This window comes from Eucyclogobius newberryi, unplaced genomic scaffold (assembly GCF_026437365.1).
Source record: "Eucyclogobius newberryi isolate DKJ021-1_F unplaced genomic scaffold, fEucNew1.0.hap1 SCAF_17, whole genome shotgun sequence".
NCBI lineage: Eukaryota > Metazoa > Chordata > Actinopteri > Gobiiformes > Gobiidae > Eucyclogobius > Eucyclogobius newberryi.
Window position 1 is genome coordinate 8,698,427 of NW_027315801.1, and position 24,844 is coordinate 8,723,270.

A 24,844-nucleotide genomic window follows, 5' to 3' on the forward strand; every position below is an offset into this window, starting at 1 on the left:
CGCGTCTCTGGAACGAGGGCGGGGCAATTTATGTTCGTGGAAATTCTTTCTCTAATCCTGGATGTTAGACGCGTGTTACTCATGAAATAACCCCAGAGAAATGACCTAACGTGCAACGACTGACGTAAGGTTTAAAGAAGCGATGTGGAGAGCGATGGATATCTGCTGTTGCGTAAACACGGGGAGCCTAGAGTGATGGTAAAGGCTTTTAGTGTAGGCTTTGCTGCATAAATACTGTAATATGGTATTTTGAAATGCCGAGGAAGAACAAGCATGTAAATGACTATGACTACACTTTAACAAATAATCAAGGCTTCATGCGTGTATCCCACAAAATGAGTCTTGCAGAGGTATATTAGGCCTGTATGGAAGAGGTAAATTGCTGCAAATTGCTCTAAACAACACAAATTAAATAACCAATCTTGCGCGTTGCTTCTAACATATTTTCACATTTCTTTTGTTTGATATTAAGGGTCGTTTGGTCATTTCTACCCATAAATAGAAACAATAGCATCAGATGAATGGCCTCATCATTGAAGCTGACTGAGGAGGCCACTGGTCACTGTGTTCTAGGGGTCTGCTATGACTAATCAATGTCAGACAGGACTTAGACACTCATTATTACCTCTCTCTGGTCTGCATAATCACATTTACCCACGGCTGCGTCATGCATTTCAATGGATTTGTGCTTGATATTCTGCAGTGATTGTTCAGCTTCTCCGGTCTCTGTCTCAAGAGTTTTTGTAAGAATTGATAGGCTCAGTAAGAATCAATAAGAAATATGTAAAAAAAACTTTGATAGAATACACAAATAGACCACAATCATCTTTCCCTAGCAAATTAATTAGGAATACATGATATGGGAAAAATATCAAGCAGTACTTTTTTCAGTAGAAATGCGGTAGAATTTTCCAACGTATTGAAATTGTGATTAGATTTGCAGTTTATGTGTAATGCTGAAAAAGGCCTATGACAGACAAACTAGCAAAATAATTACATAAAACATGTTTGTGATTGGTTAAATTAATAGATAAAATAAAAAATAATATAGATGATGTACAAGTGTGTGATGTGAAAGTACTGGAGTTAGATGAAGGGTTTTTCATACTGTAACTGCTCAAAATCAAAACCATATGTCATCACTTTACTCCTCACTTTTAACATCTGAAGACTGTGACTTGGACGAACTCAAATCCACACTTAAGTCATCTAAAATTAGTATCCTCATTTGAACTTTGCCAGTGTCTTATTGAACCCTCCTCTGGACCCTCCACGTTGACCATGCATAACACTGACTCATGTAATAATAACTACACTGGGGGGTGAAGTGAAACTTATTAAAACACAAATCATAATTCATCTCTGCACAGTAACAAAAAAAACAAAAAGAACAATGTTGTTACATAACTTTAAACAAGAACCTATTGGAACAAGCATGCAACAATGGCGTATTGTTTAGACTGTATCTCCAAGGTGGTCTTTGACACTTAATGCAGATCTATTTCAATTAAAGCTGGAAATTCCTAGTCTGTTACACCATCAGAGGCACTCCTAAGGGATGCCCTCTGTCTTGACCTGTCTCTTTCTCTCCCCCCATCGTTGTAACTAATGACTCTTAGGTTGCGGGATAATGCCAGCTGACACGCACATATTGGGCAGACCTAATCGCGTCTCCCTCTCTTGTAATTCCTCATTCATGCATGTCTAAGAAGTGACTTATGCCACCGCTAATTAACTGTGCCGGATAACTGTCTAACCTTGGCTCATCATAATGTGTCTTAATGGGTTCTCTGTGTTTCATAGTGCATAGGGTATTGAATTGCAAAGTAAAAAAGATAGTGTTTGTTATTTGTTCCCCCTGATAAAGTGATGTAATCGTTGCATCAGTGCTTTGGTTTTCATGAAAAGAGGTGCCAGCAATAGTGACATCATTGTCTAATCAGGCCCCTGTTCAGTCTATTGTGTGATAAATGGTCCGATTCTATGTTTAAACAGGTGGTTAGAGTTTCCTTAAACCTAACTTTAGAAATTTGTCACGTTGGATTAGCTATTACAATTTAATTTGACAATTTGAATATGGTTTGTATCCAAATGCAAATTCCGTCATCTGATGCTAAGTTAATAGTGGTAATTTGGTTGCAAAATATAATGTATGCCAGTATTCCACAAATTCTAGATATGTTTTAAATTATGTCTCATTATGAAAAAGTAAACAAAATTGTGATCAAAGCCCTGTGTCTGAGTATTGGATATCATTGTTTAAATCATCATCAAAGTCGTCATTGTCTGCCAACATTTGTCATAAGTTCACTTTTGTCCAAGATTTTGAAGATGCAAATTCTGGATGATATTTTACCATCTGGTCAACAAGGACACACCACTGATGAAAGAACATTCTAGGACTATATCATATTGATTTTATTCAAATTCAGTTGTTTCAGATGGGCTCAACATTTGCTTGAAAACAAAAAGATTGCTGGCTGTCTGTTCCAGTAAAACATGTTTTGTAAAATATTGTTCTTATGTAGAGGCTTTAAAATAAGCTCTTTGTTTTTCCTGCCTCACCCTGTATTTAAACTGCTTGTATTTTTTTTTATTGCACACACATTTTTAATTTAATAAGCAATACATAAAAAACACAATATGTCTCTTATATTCTTTGAACTTTTGGTGTCTTTAAAAGTACACAGACTAAAAGCGGAAGTCATTAACAGGCAAATACTCAGTGCTGTGGCACAGCAGTGGGCTGTGGAGTAAAGAAATTAGGAGCAGTAAGTAAATAAGGCAAACGGACTCCCCACCTGGGTCTTGTAAAGTCCTTCCAGGCTCTCGTTAATGGGACGGGAGCTAGAGCGGAACATGCCACAACTGCAGACTGAACTAAGGGGACCACAGTGTTTACTTAGCTTCAAGTGACACGTTAAACATTATATGGAAAAAAAGGATGAAATTATCAGATTTGAGGAACTATTTTACTCTCTGGGTTATTCCACTGAAATTTTAATTTTAGATTTTGAAATTGTAATCCAAATAATAATATTGTTGGTAAATGTATGTCCAGATCATATATATTTCAAATACAAATGTTATTGCTTGATATAAAGCAGTTTTTATAGTATCTCACTTTGGGCAGCCTTGATCTGGTATCCTCTAATCTATTGCCTAACCAACATAATTTACCATTATATTTAAGTGTGGTTAAATTGGCCAAAAGTAAAAGCAATGATATTGCTTTCACTTAGCAGTTATTTGCACAGCTATCTGGAAAGTGATGGTCCATGGACGTTCCTGAGCTGACACCAGGAAGGATGTGAAGTCCTGCTGATGCATGCCAGATGAGAGGACAGACTTATAAAAACAGACAACTGCATAAGGACAGATGATCCACAATATGTGGGCCCTGAGAATGTGAAATATTCATACATTACCAAATATTGCAATAACATTGAAAAACAAAACACATGGGTTAGTGGAGGAAATTGGAGAGTGACAGTGAGGCAATATAAAGTGATAGCTCAAGAGATTCAGAGGTTCACCTGGCCCGACCCCCTGTGAGTAAGCAGTTGTTTAGTTTATTATTTAGTTTAAGTCCTTCTCTGCACAGCCCAAGAGCCACACTAACCTGAGATGCATTTATAGACATTCAATACAGTATCTTTATCATCAATCAAAAACCTTACCACTAGGGCAGCAAAAGTAACCATGATGAGTCGAATATTAAAATAATTGTAATGGTATTTTGATCATTATCTGGACTAAACAGGTTAAGCAGATTTTCAATCAATCAATCAATCAATCAATCAATATTTAATCTTGAATTAGAAGCCTTCAGTCATCATGTTTCAATCTTGTTTTGGCTAAAAAAGTTAAAATATATATATCAATATACAATTGAAATGATCATTTGACAGGTTAACAAATTGAGAAAATACTCGCTGACTAATGGACTTCCCTACTTCAGACATTTTGAGTAGCGCTGCAATGATTAATCAACTAATGGTCACTAGTCAAATATAAAAAATAATAACGTAGTCGTATTTTGAGAATTGTTATTTGGACTGTATTGAAAATACATACAAAAATACCTTTTTTAATATAACAAAACAGTGGCATCATTAAATCAAGAGGTTTTTTGTGTATTTCTGATTTCATCAGCAATACACGTTTATATATAGAAGCTTTCAGTAATTATTTCAACCTTCATTTGGTTAGAAAATGTAAACACCAACGTAATCACAACATACAATGAAAATCATGTGACAAGTTGATTTATCTTCTCCTATGATGTTTTATGGCGGTTGGTATCCAAGGGTTACATTACCGCCAGACTCCATTCTTCAATTCAAAGCTAATTCTTCCATTCTTCAGTCGATTCACTCCAAACCTGATGACGAAAGTTGTCAATGGAAAACAAAGGCACACTGTTGCTTTAAGATATGCCGTCATATGGTCGACTCCGCCCACAGCACGTTGATGACGTCTCCTCTTTACCCGGCGTGCACCCTTCAAGTCCAATTATTGCTAATGGCGGGTTTTTGTACGAAACATGCGCGTTTTAAGATCTGGCACTTATGATATTTACACTTCTAATTTATCGGTAGCCAGACATTATTCGGTTTGTGCATTTGGATTCATTTCAAAGGGGTTACAGCGCCAGAAGCTGAATAATAACACGACTTGAAGACTCTCTGAACTATCATGAGGCAGCTATTTTTATTACTACTACTGTAACTGAACCCATACAGGAAGGCAGCTTTTGTTTGAATGTAATCTTTATTTGTACTCGCTTTTACCACGGTTTAAGGTGGTCTACGCAGTTTTATATTCACCTGGAGTCGGACGGTAGCCAAGAGAGCACATTGAGCATACCGTTAAATATATAGGAAATCTCAGAAACGAGGCGCTGAGCGGAAATGATTCATTCAAAGTATTCCTTAGCAGTAATACTACTATTGTTGATCTCCGTAATAAGAGTCCATGGGAGCTCTAAATTAAACATCCCCAAAGTGTTATTGCCACTAGCCAGAAGTACACGGATCAACTTTATTCTTGAAACGACGGAGGGCTGCTACAGATGGTGAGTAGGATTCAAGAGCTGAAGTCTGTCACTATGAAACGGAAACAGAAGTGGACAGTGTCATGTTACAAACGGGATAAATGGGGAATTGCACTGTTGACTCGAGCTAGGTCTCTGCACAACACATGTTATTAAGCTAGCTGCTGCTGTGAGCTGTGGAATGGTAGGTATTTGTGTTACAGGCTTTAGTTGTTGTTGCATTCATTTTATAATCGCAGTACAATTTGAATGATCAGAGATTGCACATGCACTTTCGCCCTGTTTCTCAATAGTGTATTCGCATGTGTCTCCCTGTGTCCTCAGTCAACCCTAAAACATAAACACTAGGTCAAATACTACAAAAACTGCACTAAGCTTTAATGCCCCAGCAGCATTGAATTATGGGTCAAATGCTGGGGACAGTAATGTGCATCTTAACCGTAATAATGTGCTCTTGAAAATCATCATCTACAGATTTTGTGGTGAATAGGGTAATTTTTGTGGGAATATGCGTATTGATGTAAGCGATTGGGCTCAATGTTTACTTGTTCCTTTAGGATATCGTGTTTTTCAATGTAGGAATATTGGTTACGCCTGAGAGCAGAAATGCAGCACAATAATGACAAATAACTAAGACCATTCATATATTCAGTACTGTATATATTCATTGTTTTTTTTTTTTCTTCCAGGACTTCAACCAGACCAGAGGTGGCCAGCGTTCGGGCTGTGGAAGAAGACTCGGGCAAAGGCTGCTCCAGGAAAGCACTTCTTCAAGCCATGTCCACTCAAACCTCCAGGCTGACCAGCATAATTTTGGCTGAAGATGTTGGTAAATAAAGCCCGAATCTACTGGCATTTCCTTTTCTTTACTTATGCAGAATTAATCTCTTGTCATCGTCATCACATCATCACACTGAAACCATTTACTTTTTTTTTTTTTTTTTTTTGACCTGTTCATTGACAATTTTGGCTTTTATGTTTTTTTGTTGTTTATTTTAAAGAAGATTATGATTTTATTTCTGTAGTCTTGATATATTGCTCAAATAATAACAATTTACCTATCATTTTGAGCCATCACCGATATCTAAAATGTGATTGCGGTACACATGCTGTTGTATAATGGAGTTTTTCTGGTTTTAGTTACAGGACAAGTGCTTCGTTGTGACGCCATTGTGGACGTCATCAGTGAAATCCAGATTGTCTCTACAACCAGAGAACTGCACCTGGAAGACTCACCACTGGGTCTTAAGATTCACGCACTGGATTCAGAAGGTAAATAATACTTCAGATTGAGTTGTTGAGTTTTATTTAACAGTTTGATGTGTGATTACTCAATAACCTTTCATAATGACAGGAAACACATTCAGCACTCTGGCAGGCCTAATTTTTGATTGGACTTTGGTAAAAGATGTTGGATCAAATTGTTTCTCTGATACGTACAATTCATTAAGGTGAGCTTTTATTTTATTCACTATTTTTAACCGAAATATAACTAGTGCTTCTATAATTATGTAATAACTTATCTTTAAATCTGATGTTTCTAAGGGTGCTGAAGTTTTCAGAGTCCACTTACACTCCCCCGTCATACATAACAGATATGGAGCGTGTTGGAAAGCAGGGCGACATGATTCTAGTTTCGGGACTGAAGACGGGACAAGCAAAACTGAAGGCCAAAATACAGGAATCATTGTACAAGGTAAATTAAGTGTTTTAATACGTTGCTAACAGTGTCTGATTAAGTCCAGTGATGTAGATGTGTAACATGAGTTAATGGCAAAGATAATCGTTTTCATCTAGTCATATCAAAACCAAGAGTTTCTCTCTTGGTTTGATGTGGCAGGAAGCTGGTAGACTAGTTTATTGCCGTAACCATGGTGTTTGTGTGCTACAGGATGTGGGTGCTGCTGAAGTGAGACTGTTGATTTTGGAGAACATCATGCTGAGCCCGGCCTATGACGTGTACCTGCTCGTGGGGACTTCCATCCGATATAAACTACTGAAGATACGGCAGGGCACAATTAACGGTGCGTGCGTGTGTGTGTGTGCGCGTGTGCGCGCGTGTGTGTGGTGCACTATTTGACTTTGAAATCACCTTTGCTGCCAATATCGCGGCCATCTTACTTATAATGTGAAGTCTTTTTCCATTTCCTTAACCTTTTTTATCTTTTTCAGAGCTGGTAATGCCTTGTGATCAATATGAGCTGCACCTTGAGAATAGTGTACTTGGGGTCAATGGAAATCCCGACCTTGCCGTGGCCAGTCTGGATCAAAGCAGTTCAAAAGTTACCGCAGTTCAACTCGGCCATATCAATGTGGTGCTGGATCATAAGAGTATCCTTTTCACAAACATTTGAGTTTCTTATTTCCTCTAGGATTTCCTCAATTTCTATAATTTTTTTCACACTTTTGTTATTTTTTTTACTGGCTTGGAACAATTTGGTGTTTTTAATGTTGGCAGGTTTGATATTATGCTTCTATGTTTGCTGTAAACGTCCTTAACAAATGTAACCTAGGTCTTCAAATGCAAGGAGTGTCTCGTTTACCCAACAGCACCTTGTATGTTGTTGAACCCGGTTATTTAGGTCTGTGTTATGCATCGAAATCAAGTACATTTTGAGAAATTTATTTGAAAATTATCATCACATTAAATTTGCATTTTCAGGCTTTAAAATTCACCCTGGAGACACTTGGGTCCTTGAAACCGGCAGAGTGTACAATATAGTAATTGAAGTATTTGATAAGACTGGCAACAAAATTCACCTCTCTGATGCAAGTATTTTTGTTTTTATATTGTCGGTTGACATTGATTTAATTCTTAGAAATATTGCATTGTCATCGGATTTGAACATGTTTTATGTTGTTTTGCAGGGTGTCCGTATTGACACCGTGTTCCCTGCTTCGTACTTTGAAACACTGGACTCATCACTGAACGGATCATACCACAGAGTCAAAGCTCTCAATGAAGGCTTAACTCTATTTGATGCCACTTTAACAGCCGTTGTCGCAGACGTGAGTTTAGTTTTCTCTTCCACTTTTCTAACTGCTCTGAAATGACGTATACCGTATTTTACACACTAAAATGCGCAGTGGATTACAAGGCCCACTGTCAATGAATGGTCTATTTTGGATAATTGTTCATATAAAATATGGACTATAAAGTGCATTTAGCAAAACAAAACAGATCAAAATTGTTCAACCGTTGATGAACGTATTCACAACAACTCCCAGCCTTGGTCAGTTATAACACGTAAAATACAACACTATACACTCACTTTTTCAGTTCATTCCTCGTCCACAAATCCCTCATTCTTCATCTTCAGTTTAGCAGTTGGGCGATTACGGCATCAGCATCCCCAGATCCAACTCGTCAGTCAGTGTACCTAACCCTAAACTGGCAGTTCGGTGATGATTCCGGCCTTGGCAAAAGCTCGGACCACAATTGGAACTGATTCTTTAGCCCAGCCTTGAGTTTAATGGCTCCTGTCTATTGACAGGAGCCATTTTGGGGTCCTTTTATTTAGGTGTCCTTATCACTCCGCGTTGCTCTTGACTTTGGTAGCCGTAATGTTGTAGTAATAATGTAGTTTACATTTTGACAGCACCGCGAGCGCCGTGTACCACACAAAATTGCTTCGAGGTCAGTAAGCACAACCAAAATTAATCCATATTATATTAAGCGCACTGGATTATACGTTTTTTGAGGACATTAAAGGCTTTTAAGTGTGCCTTTTTATAGTGCGGAAATGACGGCAATCTGTTTCAATATTATTTAATTTGTATTTTTTCTCATTGATTGGTTTTCAGAATGGAAAAAATTTGACTCTTGCAAACTCAGTCCACAACAAGCAAGATGTGGAAATCTATAATCCAATAGTTTTGAGTCCTAGCATTCTGACATTTCCATGGCAGCCAAGGATTGGAGCCTATCAATACACCATAAAGGTAATAATGATTCTATTATGTTTTGTTCCTATTTTTTAATTTAATTTCCCTATTTGTTATTTATAGTTTATAGACAATGTTTGTCCTCAAAATGCTATCGATTACTCAATGGGACTCGTACGATTTAATTTATTTTTTTAAATTGTCAACAAAAGCAGGGCTAGAAATGTGTGTTATTATTTTTTAATTCCTCCGTTTCCTCTGTTGCAGGCTTCTGGAGGCAGTGGTAATTTCAGCTGGTCTTCCTCCAATAAGGCCGTGGCTACAGTGACTGTGAAAGGGCTGATGACGACTGTCAGTGATATTGGGCTGAGTGTGGTTTATGCTCATGATCTACAGAACCCGCTGCATTTTGGCCAGATGAAGGTGAGATGTCGATGGGATGTAGCCCAATATTTAATTGCCCCAAGTGTTCCTTTGGCACAGCAAAGTTAATTTCTCTGCATTCTTAATGTCTTTTACCTTTATTGTGTTGCAACTTGCAAGTAATTTTTTTGTAAATTTAAAAAAAAAACTATAATGTTCAGTGTTTCTCTTAGATGCCCTGAGATAGTCAGCTGCATATTGTGGGTTTGTAAGCACATTTTGGGGCATTTTAATAGATGAAAACATCTACCACAGTATTTTAGTTATCTTAAATAATAGAAACTGTAATCGTCAATAACGTTTTTGCCAGAGAGGCCATAAATTAATTCTTAAATCTAAATGCTGACATCCCATTCACTATTTTGGGTGAATCCATTTGTGTAGTAGTTTTTATGTGGCCATAAAAAACAGTTGAGTCTCATTGTTAACATCATTTTCTCCCTCAGGTGTATGTAGTGGAGCCGGTTGCCATGGATTTTGCTCCCTGCCCGGTAGAGGCCAGGATTGAGCAGGTCCTAGAGCTGCCCCTGAGGATTTTCGGCCTACTCGAGGAGATGGAGAAATATCAAGTGATGTTGAGTGACTGCTCCCACTTTGACCTGCAGGTGGAAGAGGACAACCAGGGAGTCTTCCAGCTGCTAGATTGTAAGAACGGGTTTGAAAGCAACAAGATATTAAGAATTACAAAATTGTGATTTACTTTATTTCTTTAATTTCATATTTCAGTTTCTCCATCAAAATCATGATTTCAAATATGATTACATCTAAATCACAAATGTTTTCCAATAGTCAAGCAGCACTATGATTTTAAAATATTTATTAAATGAATGAAAGGGGTGCCCCTAGTGTTAATTTTCATGTACTGCAGCTAAGAGTGGGTTATCACATGGTGGTAACTGGTAGCATAACACACATGTTTAAAATGTACTAACTATATAACCTTGTTTTAGGGCGGATGGCCCCAGGTCAGGATCACTGCAGTGGAGTGAGAGTGAAGGCTGTAGTGGCAGGTTACACCACGCTCACAGTCAGCTACACTCACGGCAACGTCCACCTCAGCGCCAAGATCACCATCGCTGCACACATGCCATTAAAAGTGAGTGCACTGTTTTTGTCTCTAGTCTATGATGTACAGATGTTTCATTTAAAGCTTCTAATATTAAGCATTCGGAGCAGGAAGTTAAACAGGATGGGAAAATGCTGACGCGTGTATTTCTTCATCTAACTTGTAGACTTAAACAGCATTTTCATTTACATTCACAACCAAACAACTTGAAGTTAATTCATTTCATAATCAACAAAGTTATATACTTCTGCTGAACAGTTTTTACTAAGTTAATACTATATGAAAATAAAAGAAAACCTTCAAATGTAAAAACGGCAAATTAACCAAGTAAACATTTTACTTTACTTAATCTGACAGGTGGTAGATCCTGTTTCGGTGGCGGTGGTGACTCTGGGTTCCTCTAAAGACATGCAGTTTGAGGGAGGACCCTGGCCCTGGGTCCTGGAACCCTCCAAGTTCTTCTGTAACTTGTCCTCTGAAAATGACGCCGCCGTGAGCCTCACTCACATCCACGCTTCATCCTCCGGCTCCAAACAGCTCTGGGTCAGAGCCACATGCAGAGTCCTCGGAGAACATGTAGTCTTTTCTTTTATTACGTATACTCCAGTTAAAGTTCGCCCTGACTGCTTTTTGTATAAAGGGCCTATAGAACTAAAATGGGTAATAATCCGTGGATGTCTGTGTTTCAGGTGCTGGAGGTGATGGTGGGGAACAAAGCCAGTGTGACTAATCCGTTCCCGGCGGTGGAGTTGGCGGTAGTGAAGTTTGTCTGTGCTCCACCATCTCGATTCACTCTGGTCCCAGTCTACGATAGTCCACAGCTTGACTTCACCTGCCCGCTGCTGCAGAAGAACAAACAAGTGGTCTGTCTCTCAACGCACTACATTTTGAATTCATAACCCCGAACAGCCGGGAGTCAGTGGTACATTTTAAGTTGTATTCCATGTATTATTTATTTGAAGGTGCCCGTTTCCAACTACCGAAACCCAATTTTGGAGCTGGCTGCGTTTGATCAACAAGGAAGAAAGTTTGATAACTTCAGCTCTTTAAGCCTGTCTTGGGAATCGACAAAGGTTTCACTGGCCAGCATTGAGCCCAGTATTCCCATGGAGCTTCATCTGATCGAGGATCACAAGAATCAAAAGAAACTTCATGGTAAAAATTGTATTGCTATGTATCAGATCAGTATCGGTCAATATTCATGTACTGGTAATGGTACAGCGATAAAGCGATAAAGGTCGTCCCTTCCCATATAAATTCAAAGCCTGAAGGCTAATTTTACTCAAAGGAAAGGCATACATGCACTTTTATATTAAACATGGTGTTCAATATTTCTTTTCTGTTTCTAATATATATCGTTTTTACTTTTTAGCAATATTTCTCATGGTCAATGTACAAAACTGTTGTAGTACTGCTACTTGGAGTTCGAATTCCGACTCCGACAATTTACTGCATGTCCTCCCTTCTCGCTCATCCCCCAATTCACGCCGTCTTTCCTGACTAATAAAGCCTGCGGATAAAAAAAAAAAAGAATTACCAAACAATATAAAATAAATCTCTAAATAATCTTTTACTCATGACATGGGTATCTACATCAGCTTAAAAGTTCTGACGCATTCCTAGTTTATTAGCCCATTATTGTTTACCACAAAACACTGCTAAACACATTTGATTTGAATTAGGACATCAGACCGTCCTTGTCCATCATCAGACTGGGATGGCTACCATTAGTGTGACCACGTCGGGTTACCAAGTTTCACATCTTGGAGTTACCGGCTTTGTAAGTACATTTCACGTCCTTTTACTTATTGAATTGCATTGTCTGGGGTGGATGTATTGATTTTTCTTGTTTCTTGACAGTACAAAGCCCTGACTCCTGTGTCTGCAACTCTCGAGCTGCTGTTGGTGGAAGATGTCAAAGTTACTCCCAACACTGTAACAATCTATAACCACCCTGAAGTGCGGGTAAGATGGATAGATTTAGCAGTGTAATACTTTGTGTTCTGATGTTATTTTGTACTCTTTAATGCACTTTGACTGGATTACATTTGTCTTTCAGGTAAATCTTGCCTTGCTGGAAGGATCTGGACACTTCTTTGTGAACACAAGCAGTAAAGGAATTGCAGCCGTCACATTTCAGGAAGTCAAAAAAAATACTGTGGTGATTATTTAAAAATCTGTTAAACCAAATGTTTGATTCCACTTGTAAGAGTACATATTACCCCTGATGTATGATTCCACAGGTAGCTCCACTTCACGCTGGGACAGTGAAGGTGATGGTCCATGATCTTTGTTTAGCATTTCCAGCTCCGGCTAAAGCTACAGTTCACGTGTCGGACATTTTGGAGGTTTACGTCAGAGTAGTGGACAAGGTCAGACTTATACATTATATACATGCATGTGGATTACCAGGATGGAGGTCTCTGTTAATTAATGATATCTGTTTTGCAGGTGGAGATTGGCAAATCCGTTAGAGCCTACGTGAGAGTATTAAATGAGAAAAAGATGCCGTTTCCAGTTAGTTATTTCAAATATATGGGTCTAAAACTCAAAGCTGCTTCACAAGGTGTCTCTTTAAAGTAAGTTCACCTTATTTATTGGAACTGGCATAATCTTCAGAAAAGACTTTAGTAAATTGTTATAATCTCCACAGGCATCTAGTCGAATCGGCAGACCAAGACACTGCAGTTTTCCTTGTGAAAGGTATTGCTATTACGCAAACTACATTGTCTGCTGTAGTTGTGGACAAAAATGAAAGAACAATTGCATCTGCGCCACAGCCAATTGAAGTATGTGCTTTTTGTTATTTTATCTGTTCTATAAAAATGTATTTGTCTAGTAACTTGTAATATTTATTTTAAGGTTTTTCCACCATTCAAACTCATCCCAAAGAGGATGACTTTGCTTATTGGAGCAATGATGCAGGTATTTTTCGCTTAGTTCAGCTGTCTCTACCCAAAGTTCATCAATCAAATGAATGTGAACAGTACTAATGACTGTACAAATGAACGTTGTTGCTTTGTTTAGATCACGTCTGAGGGTGGGCCACAACCTCAGTCCAACATAATCTTCTCAGTTTCCAAGGATCAGGTGGCTTCTGTCAGTGCTATTGGTCATGTCAAAGGAGCCACTGTGGGAAATGTCACAGTGACTGGACTGGTTCAAGCTGTTGATGCTGAAACCGGGAAGCTTGTTGTTGTGTCTCAGGTAAATAATGGTGATCATTATTTAGTCTTGATGTGATGTTTCCAAGGGCTTATCTTTACTGTGTTTGCAGGACCAAGTAGAAGTTGAGGTTGTGCATCTGGCAGCCATTCGTATCAAAGCACCGATTACAAGGATGAAGACCGGAGCACAGGTATACTTTTATGTATTTATTTATACAGGGGAATAGTTCAATGAGAGGAGTTCTATTTTTCATGGGACCTTGTGTTTACTAAACACTTAAAACAAGTACAGAATAATAAAATGAAATGTCAATATACCATTAAATTTGTTCAATACAATAACGCATACAATATGGCAGTAATGTTTAACAAGTGCCCTAAATTCATAAACAGTTGCGTTGAACAGCATGACTGTAAAATAAACATGGCATGCATGTCCTGAGATCGATCCAGATGCCCAGGTCTAGGTAATAGGGTACTTCTTCAATCATATTACCATCAAATGCAAGAATAGTAATAATAATACAATTATTAATATATAATATTTTTCAGTCACTCGAGTGTCTTTTGGTGATTGGCACACATTTGATTTCACTTAAATGCATTAACAATTTGAAATTAACAGTTTTGTTTAGTAGAGTGAAAATCCACTTGCTGAGTGTTTTTCAAACTTCCTATAAGTGATCTGTTCTTTTCTTCTGCATCTACCTCTGTATCTTCCTGCGTTGCATCAATGAAATTTCCCCATGTGGGACAATAAAGGAATATCTTATTTTAATCAATTGTGCAGAAGAAAAGCACACAATAGCATAATATGCATACAAGAGGATGCTTCTATATTTTAGTTTATGTGAATAACAACTTTTAAGATAATAAAGTTTGGATTGAAATCCATCAGCAGAAACGGTTTGAGCTCTATTTGTGAGGTAATCTGCAAACCACTTTTTTAGAATTTGTATCGAACCCAATAACATCAAGACGATTCAATAAGATACAATGATCTACAGAATCGAAGGTCTTTGACAGATCGACAAAAACAGCAGCACATTCTTCATGATTGTCCATAGCAATAGCAATATAATATAATATATAACTTTGGTAGCAGCTGTGATAGTGCTATGCCCTGGTCTAAAACTGGACTGGCAGCTATTCAAAATTGAATATTTGGTTAAGAAAGCTCGCACCTGGTTACTCATTAGCTTCTCCAGGGTTTTACTGGCCTCCTTTTTGCAAAGAGAACAAAAGCTGTTTTCCATAGGAATACTTTCAGTTTGAATTGTTGGATTAAAAACTTAAATTAAACAATTTACTATTAGTGGAGCTGATGACACTAGCAACCTAAGTTTGAGGGTGTTGGTTTCAGTGGACTGTTTTGGATCTATAGAGCGCAATATATTTAATACTGTGTAAAGGGTTTTTATTAAATTAGTACATTTTAGTGTGCCTACATTTTGTAAAGTGCAACAAATGAACAAATGCAGTGCAATGAAGCAAGTAGTAGATACTTGATAGAACATATAACCTGGATATTGTGATCGCTTAGACCCCCCACAATCCTGTGAGTTTAAAAATGCAAAGCTCTCTGACTTGTTTTATGCCCTTCTTGTAGATGCCCGTTTATGTGATTGGTCTGAGCAGCAGTCAGACGCCTTTTACCTTTGGTAACGCTGTACCAGGCTTCTCTTTTCGTTGGTCCACCACCAAGAGAGACATCCTGGACGTCCAGACAAGACATTCTGAGGTGCCCCAGACGTATTCTTACACATTTGGTCATTCATTTATATTTTGAATTGTATTGTATCCATCATGTTTATACTTGGACAGAAATCTTCTGGTTTATAGTATGACGGGGGTGTGTCTGCTTTGCTGCTGTCCCTGTCCCTGCTGCATCCTCATCTCTTCTTTATTTGATTTGCTGCAGCTATTTTTAACATTCTCATAATGCTGTATTCTTCAGACTAATGTGGAGCTCCAGGCAGAGCATAATTTTGGCATGAGAGTGACTGGAAAAACCAGAGGGAGAACCGGACTCAAGGTGTTTCTGAGGATGAAGGATCCTGCTTCGGGGCAACTCATGGACGGTTTTCATGAGCTTAAAGATGAGATTCAAATAGAGGTAAACTCTAAATAAAATCATTATAAACTTGTCACAAAACTTCAATATGAAGGAAAATGCTTTATACTCAATACACATGTTGATACACAATAGAAAACCACCCTTTTTACATACAATAGAATGTTGTTTTCAACACAAGTTTATTTTAGTTTATCATGTTGCATACTATTTCTGATATTATTCTTATTCAGAAAAGGTAAAAATAAATGTTATTTCTCCTATCGATACCTTCTCAAAATCAGTATCTACGTTTTAGTTTTTTTGCTTTGATTAGTATCTCTAGGTATCTTATCTTATCTAGGTATTTTTGACAACCCTACTATGACAACAAAACTACAATTGATGTATTTATGTCAGTCTGGAATAATTCAGAGTTTAAGACTCTTTTTATTCTTTAAAGTACTTGTTGTAAAAGGTTTGAAAACCACTGGATCAGACAACAGATTATTTGGTGGTGAAATAATTCTCTTCAAACTGAATCCAACTACGACATGCCTCTGCTAAAACATCAAAAAGTGATTAAAGCCTTTTAATAATTAGGATTTTACATTTTTGCTTTGAACAAGGTCTACGACAAGCTGAGCATGCTTAATCCTGAAGTTGAGACCGGAGAAATATTTATGGCACCAAACTCGGCCCTCAAGCTACAAACCAACAGGTAAAGTACTGTTTTTGCACTTTAGTATTGATCTCAGAAAAGAACCAAAAACATATTTCTAACAACTGTGTGTTGTCCGACAGAGACGGGGTGGGCTCGCTCTCCTACCAGATGCTGGACTTCCCTGACCAGCTTGCTATCGCACAAGTGGATGATAATGGCTTCCTCAGCTCCAGCTCGGTTACAGGAATCTCCTCTCTCCTGATCACCTCGCAAGAGACCTTTGGTGTCAATCAAACACTCATTCTGGCTGTCAAGGTCAGCCGCTCATCTGCTGTATTCAAGATGATTGATATTTATAGCCGCATCATATTATTACTCACAGATAAATTGTTAACCGCATGTTGACTTGTAAAAGGTTGTTTCTGGTAACGGTACGAATTCAAAATGTGTGTGAACTGTTTATCTTTGGGTTTTTTTAGTTCATAAAAAGGTGCATTGATTACCTACCAAGTAATTAAGTGGTAATTAAGTGGTGGACAAATATTGTGGTTAGAACTAGAAGTGAACATTATCAAATAATGGTGTTTTGAAGAAAAAAAAAGGAAGGTTGTTTTGGGTAACGTTTGGTAATTATTGTACAATTATAGCTGAAAATCCCTAGTCAAAATGATTAATGCACCTAATTGGTTAAAAGAAAAAAAAAAACTCAATAGTGTAATTTACAACACAAATGTTGTCCTTGTGTATAAAGTGAGTGACATAGCTGAGCTGTTGTTTGCTCTGTAGGTGGTGCCTGTGTCCTATGTCCAGTTCATTTCCAGCCCTGTCCTGCCGATGGCCACCAGAGACAAACTGAGAGCGTTTCCTTTGGGGATGGTCCTCACATTTTCCGTCCAATTTCACTCCAGCACCGGCGACACTCTGCACAGCTCCAGCTCCCGCCTCACCTTCACCACTAACAGGTCTCGCCACAAACAAGTTATTACTGCTCTGCTATTTGGTCTGTCACTGCCTCGCTTTCCTGACAGCAGTGCCACAGTCTGAGACAATAGGCAAAGTGTATAATGTTAAATTCTGAACATTATTTTGCAGTTGGTTGGTCTCAGGTGTAAAAGCCATCTGTCTTTACTGTGCTATAAATAGAATGAGAGAACAATATGATTCATATCCTGTTGTTGATACATCTATTTGGAGATTTGAGGGAATTGGACATCTATAAAATTAATTAGTCTACTGTTTTAATTGAATCTTTGCTACTTCACACTTTGAGAAGTAATGTCTGTAGAACAAGATGTATAAATGCTACTTTGAGTGAGAGGTCATTTCGCCAGTTCACACCATTAATCCACTGCAGTTCCTTCAGCCTCATTTCAGATGGAGCGGTTTCCACCTCAGTGAGTGAGCTAAATTAATGGGAGTGTTGGGTAGGAGCACAGTAGTCCCAATGAGGGACGCGCTCATCAGTCCACACAATAAATGATTCTATTAGCTTGTCCTCGAGATGCTGACACATTATTTTCGGAGGGAAATATCCAAATCACGGAGTAAGCTGAATGAATTGCTGCGAGCAGATATGTACTGAATGAAAATGACAAAACATAGGCAATAACACAATTGTTACAACTATGTGAACATATCTGCCCACCTTTTTTCAATATGTGACTTGTGACTAACTCTTAACTCTGTCCTGTAGGGAGGACCTGGTGCAGGTGGGCTTTGGCGCTGATAATCACACTCTGACTGTGCGGACAGTAAACGTTGGGCTCACGCTGCTCGCAGTGTGGGACAGCGAGAACCAGGGAGTCGCAGACTTCATCCCTCTGCCTGTGGAGCACGTCATCTTCCCCGACGACGCCACCAGACTCGTGGTGGGAGATGTGGTCTGCTTCAGCGTCGGTCCTCTCAGCTCAGATGGTTAGAGGTTTTTATTGAAAATGCATTTTAAGTCACTTTACAACAAAAAATGGTGTATTTATTAAATTACATTCGCAGGTGTCCAGGGCACGTGGAGCTCCTCGTCTAATGGTGTGCTTACGGTGGACTCTAAAAGTGGTGCAGCGTGTGCCAGAGACGCCGGGACGGTGACCGTTTACTACGAGATACCGGGATTATTGAAAACTTACAGAGAGGTGTGTTTCAGAGACAAATACACCTGAACAACAACTCTTTCCTGAAGCTTTTACCAAACAATCCTGTAATACGAATGCGTGTCTTTAAGAATAAGTCATTTATGTTTTGTTGAAGTAAAGGAAAGTGTAAAGTGTTTAATGGTTTGAACTGTAACTGCAGGTGGTAGTGGAAGCATCTCCTCGAACAACTGCCCAGGCTCAATCGATACCATTAAGAAGTGGTGAAGAGACGAAAGTTTACATCTCCACCAGAGAAAGAGGATCTAACCTTATTGGTAATGATGGGGTTCTTGTGAAATACCTTACATTCATTTAAAAATGCTCATGTGAGAATATTGACCAGTATTGAGGCTGGGCGATATATCTATATCATTGTGTGCAAGATATAAATTTGGTCATATCGTAAATATCAATATAGTTTAATAAATCAGTGTGAAGCCCAGATCCTATTGGAGCCGCCCCCCCCCTGTTCCGTGTGTTTCCTCTCTTTGCTCCTCCTCTTCCCGCTCACAGCAGATCGCCACTTCCTGTCTGCAGCCACCTCGTGGGTTAGCACTAGATCATATACGGAATCGGGACGGAAGTTACTGAGTCCAATATGGTGGCCCTCGTGGCGGCCCAAATCACTTGCGATCAGCTGATCTGCTTACCCCACCTCGTGTCCTGACAGCTTTGTGTCATTATTAATGCTAAATGTGCTCAGAACCTGACCTAAACTAACTCCACATTGTCCTGCAGAAGACTTGTGGGCTGTAGTTTCTGTCACAAATGTTTTCCCATTTGCGTCAGGCTTAGTGCTAACATGTGGTGTTAAAGTGCTATTTTTTCACTTTACAGCTGCTCTAAATCAAACCTTGTCACACAAGTGCACAACAATAAATACAACTGAAACAATAGTTTTAAAGAGAAAAGTACAAACAAGGAGAGATGAGAAGTTGATCAATTATACTTCTTATATGTAATGTATTATTCTAAGCCCTATTAGTTTGTCACAAGTGAAAGAACTATGTGATGCATAACATTTATTTTTGATGTTAGATTTTGTTTTAATCAGGAACAGGCCTCACGAAAACAATCTCTTCTCATTTCAGCATATAGGCTTGAAAAAAAGCATTTCACTTTACAAAGAATAGATGAGAGATACGTTTTTGTCCATATCGCCCTAAGGAGAATGTATTCCTGCAGGCACGTGTTCCCCGGCCCAGACTGAAGCCTTCCCTCTGCTGCGTCCTGAGGCCTCGGTCAGCTGCCTCTTGACTTTCACAAGTGACGCTGTCGGCTTCGCTCCAAACGACGTCATCCTGACGCACACCAGCTTCGACCATAACATGGGTAAAGACCATTTGACCACCTGCTTTTATCTGGTTTTAATAAATTTTGTTATAGTGGCGCTGTATTATATATATATATATATATATATATATATATATATATATATATATATATATATATATATATATATATATATATATATATATATATATATATATATATATATATATATATATATATATATATATATATATATATATAAAAATAAAATATAAAATTTTGGAATTGTTGAACTAGAATATAGCGTAATTATTTATAATGTTTAAATACCGGTAGGTAAATAAGGCTGGAACAAACTTGAAGTGTAGTCTTTTAAATTAGGATACATTGTGATTTTCTGTACTTTATCAGAATCAGAAAGAGTTTATTGCCTGCAATGAACAGAATTTACAAACATAGGAACTTGTCTTGGTGATTTGGTGCAACATAATAATAAAAAATAATAAAAAAATAATAGGCTGTTTTTTGCAATACTCGAACTTGAACCTGAACCTCAGCTTTTCCAGGCAAGTAACACATTTCTGATGGTTTGTTGCAACATTTGGCATCAGGATAATAAAAATATCCATGTTGAGATACATTTTTGTTCGTATCTTCCACTATTTTAATATTGGGATGTTTTGTTTGCAACTGCATTTTGTATATAACTTCGATAAGAAACTAAAAATATGACTCTAAAGGGACTTGGGCAATCACGCCACACGGTCTCTGAAATATCAGACCGAATCCGATTTTTCTCTCAATGCGTCAATTTCTGACTCTTGACACCCTGGAGTCAAGTTTTGTTAAGCTCATCGTTCTTTTTATGTTTGCTTTTGGTCTTAAACTGGAAGGAATAGAATTTATGCTTCTTCTCAAAGGGCCAGGAAAGTACCATTTATAAGGCTGTGATCAATACCCGTTTTGCTAGTGGAATGAATTAAGCTGGTGCCATAAAAAGTGTCTCGGTGATGTATTGGACTGAAGAGGTCTCTCTATGATGCTGCCTCCTGTAATTGTGTTTGGGTTTGGAACTCCCACTTATGTGTTTCCCTCCCAAATGTATCTTCAATAGTTTTTACTCTTCAGTTCAAATGTTACATAATCAAACCATTGCCTTATTGCTTTTTTTCTCCCGGCTTTTAGGCCTGTACTCCTGTTCCCTGACCTTGCGGTCCCTGTCGGAGCAGGAGACCCGTGTGCTCAGCATGTCCCAGACTAATGTGGTGGTCAAAGCACGGCTGGGGGGCAGTGCGTCCTCCGTGGAGCAGGTCAGCTTACTGCTGCCGTTGGAGCCAGGCCTCTATTCTGAGCAGACCGAGCTGTCCAACCTCCATGTGATGTTCTTCACCCTGTTCGCTCTGCTCGCTGGTTCTGCCGTCATCATCATTGGTCAGTCACGTTTCTTGGCATTGAGTGTATTTTTTGCTATAGATTATACCTCGGGGGGGGGGATGTTTTGTTGAATGTTTTCCGAATAGTTAAATGATGGTATTTCAAATAGGTTGCGGTGAAAGTAAAAAGTCACGGTTCTTTTACTTGTGTGCATCTTTTCGTTTCTGTCCCCTCTTCTTCAACTGTGCTCAAATGGTCTGGTCGTCTTTAACATTTCCTATTATTGATTTGCAGTTGTCCACACCTTTTTTTCACCAAGAGAACCGCCGGTGTATCATCCAGCCTTCATCCAGAGAACCCCACCTTCAATAGGTAAGGAACGAGCACTGTAGCAAACGGCAGAAAAGCCCTTTTAGTTTTAATAAGAAAAAAGCTACATGCAGCCAGCACTTGCACACTGAAGCATTTTGTTACGCTTAAAGCCACACTTGTGTAATATCTTCAGTAATTTGAATTAAATCACATTTGATGTACAAATAAGAGTGTGAATGGTTTCAGATGAAGCGTTTGCGGGAGCCATTTGTCACAATTTAGAATTGTTGTGAAGCAATTAATCAATGTTTCCAAAACCAATCAGGCTTTTTACTTTCTTAATTTCAAACAAGTGCAGCAAATCTAATGTATAATAATGCCACAAATGGTCTTCCAGCCTTTAACTTTACACTTATGTTGTATTTAAAACTGTTGTTATTCAGGTTTCAACTCGTTCAATAATTCGATCCCGGGGATGGATGTGAACGGGACTCCCCGGTCGCGGCTCTTCTCGCCTGGTTACAAGTCGTGATGCGTCTCTGAGGAGCAGCTTCAGGCCTGCACTTCTTTTGTTTGTGCCTCTAAATCTCAGGATACTTTGTGTGACAAAATAAATGTCATGGTAAAAAAAAGCTTGGTACATATGCAAATACAGTATATAGAAATGTATTATTCTGAAGATTAAGATCTTCCGAAATAATAGGACTGAATACTTTATTTTGAGTGGCGTGCTGCATCTTTTCATACATGATATATACCAAACTTTCTCATTATTAATTTTATTTTAATGCTTCAAGAATGCTGAAAACAATCAATGGTTTGGCTACAAGTGGCTGCTTTTGCTTTTTATTTGTGTTTTCAGATGTCAATTTTGGTAAAAATCTAATTCTGTGACAATAAGCAAACTTTACCTGTATTTATTAGGACACGCGTGAAGCTAAAATGTCCAATCAACACATTGTGAAAGTCCTACAAATGTGCAGAAATGTAATCAGAAAAGTAAGGAATTTTTCTGTTTTGGGGCATTTTGAATTTCATTATAAACCCACTGATTGACCAATGTGAAGCAGTTTGCATGTGAATATTTTGATTTTACCTGGTCCTGTTATTCAAAGTTGTGTTTAACAGTGTGACACGTTTCTGTATTAATCCAAGCCGTCCATGGAGGGATCACTATTGCACTGAACCCCGGGAACACAAATGTGACTTGACTTTCAAATACTGCATTTGGTGATTGCCACTTGGAAGATATTTTGTTAAATAATGATTTGTGTATTTGATTGGATGGCAAAAATAAGATTAAGAAGTTTTGTTTGTTCAATCTGCCGTGTGTACAGCTCATGTTTACTTGTTTGTATAAATGCTTAGTTTTGCTAATTGAAGGTTTTTATTCTTTAATGTAAAATACAATGCTTTTCTTACAAATATCTATAGTTTAAATAAAAGTTCTTTGGTTTACCCGTGGTGCACAATGTCTTGGTCACTTACATTGACAGATTTCAGGTGGACAGTTTCCACGTGAGGATAACTTTGTGAGGAAACAATTGTTGCCCCAAAAATAATGTCTTATCTGATTTCCTGGTTGTTTTACTACTGTGTACTTTTATTTATAATGGCTTTATATCAAATGCCCAGAACTGTAGAGCTAAAGAGCTACATGTTGGCTCTAAAACCTTCGGTGCAATCTTGACAACTTGACAAATAGCTCTTATTCTTATGGTGGTGTATATCTTAAAAAGCTAAATTATAGTGTGGCCTCTGGCATCATTCCACTGCTTAAAGACATTATATAATTGGCCTGTGCACTGTGCCTAAAGCCCATTTTTGATGGGAAATGTGTTATTAAAAGTGAATAAACAGTGGTTGGAGAAAATGAAATCAATGGATATGTAATCATATTTCAAATGTATTCAACCTATTCTGCATCGTGCATTTCAGACGGTGTCCTTGGCTGAACTCTTTTATTACTCCTCCCCTCTTGTCTTTACTAAATATTGCTAGAATGACAACATGAATGTAAAAGTGATGCAGAACTCGGACTCCCAGAGGATGTGTAAAAGCCTGGGACCCATCTGGCATCTCTTCTGTCTGCAGCTGTCGCCACCTATAGGTACAAACATATATTTATATATTTAGCATCGCATGCACTTACCCCTGAGTGTTTATCTTTGCTTTGTTACGGAAATCTGAGCGCAACACAAAATGTGTACAACAATGAGTGCTGTATTAATATATTGAGTTCAAATATTTGCAATAGTTTGGATTTATTGGATTTGTTTGGATATTTCAAGGAACTTCTGATTGGTTTGACTATATATATTTTTACTATATCAGTTATCTATATGTATTTTATCATGTTTTATTTGTTACCAATATTGATGACTGAAAAGCTCCAATTGAATTAAGTCAAAAATCTAGAGTAACTAAATTGTAACAGGCCAAAACTACCAAAACAATATTAATAATTGAACTTTAGGTCATAATTGGGTGTATGTTCCTTTTTGCAGTGATTTTCTTTGTGTTTGGTCCATGTTCAAGTCTGCAGGTGCCTACACTGTGTTTACCAAACCCACAATAGCCCACCAGCAGTTTGCAGTCTGCGTGAAGAATAATCCTTAATGGGACAATCACAGAACAAGCTATAATCTGTGCATTATTCTCCTGCAGCGCTTCAGTTCTCAGAGGGTGGCCGCAGACACAGCCATGGCTTGTAGCCTTGAGGTGTTTATGAGGAAAAGCTGGTTGTGTAGCTCACTAAAATTCAATACTAAGGAAAATGTGTAAAAAATGATGATTTTAAAAAACACACAACGGAATGTCATTTTCAACAAATTTTACGTATCAGTTTTTTTTAGTCTTTTACCTGTTCGAAAATGTCAAATTTGGTCTTGTTTGTGATTTATTTTTTATTTTTTAAACCTTTTAAAAGGAGTATCTGGTTATGATACTAGTTTTCAAATCTGGATACAGTAGCCAAAAGTTGTACTCAAGTAAGAGCAATATCACTTCAAAATAATATTACTTGATTAGAAAGTAATGGTCAAAGCCATTCAGGAAAGGATTACAAAAAAATAAAAAAGATCTATTTGGGAAAATGACTTCTCGAATAAGTGCCTGGACATAACATTCAATTAAATGATGTAACAAAAGAAGGCCACACATTAAATAATGCACATATGCTAGTATTTTCAAAGGATGGACAGAAAATGTGAAAACTAAATCCCATCTGAAGGACCTTAATGTTCAAATAATTTAATATTGTCAACAAATGCGACTTGCTCACAGTGGGAAGAGAGACACAACTTTTAATCAAATAAGAGTACTGTTACTTCAAATAAAATAAGACTCAAGTAAGTAGGAGTATGGTATCGCAAACCTACTCAGAGAAGCACAATTTATTTAAAAAGCAGTAACTTCGCCTCTAGTAAATGTGACATAGTACT

The 24,844-nt window shown here is 38.0% G+C and overlaps 1 protein-coding gene across 1 annotated transcript; it reads left to right on the top strand.

The window, feature by feature from the left end:
- The first annotated feature begins 4,477 nt into the window (after positions 1-4,477).
- On the top strand, positions 4,478-22,862 carry nup210 (nucleoporin 210). The gene is made up of 38 exons (XM_072448923.1): positions 4,478-5,077; positions 5,746-5,885; positions 6,197-6,328; positions 6,411-6,507; positions 6,602-6,752; positions 6,948-7,080; positions 7,229-7,387; positions 7,570-7,638; positions 7,719-7,825; positions 7,925-8,065; positions 8,861-8,998; positions 9,209-9,364; positions 9,811-10,009; positions 10,315-10,460; positions 10,788-11,006; positions 11,120-11,293; positions 11,393-11,585; positions 12,113-12,210; positions 12,291-12,395; positions 12,490-12,591; positions 12,674-12,802; positions 12,882-13,009; positions 13,084-13,219; positions 13,293-13,355; positions 13,458-13,637; positions 13,708-13,788; positions 15,207-15,338; positions 15,555-15,713; positions 16,280-16,371; positions 16,455-16,629; positions 17,101-17,276; positions 18,008-18,228; positions 18,307-18,443; positions 18,604-18,718; positions 19,629-19,775; positions 20,901-21,146; positions 21,384-21,461; positions 21,845-22,862. Exons 1-38 carry the CDS (start codon positions 4,914-4,916, stop codon positions 21,931-21,933), a joined length of 5,307 nt encoding a protein of 1,768 aa, XP_072305024.1. The 5' UTR covers positions 4,478-4,913; the 3' UTR covers positions 21,934-22,862.
- Positions 22,863-24,844: the final 1,982 nt, after the last annotated feature.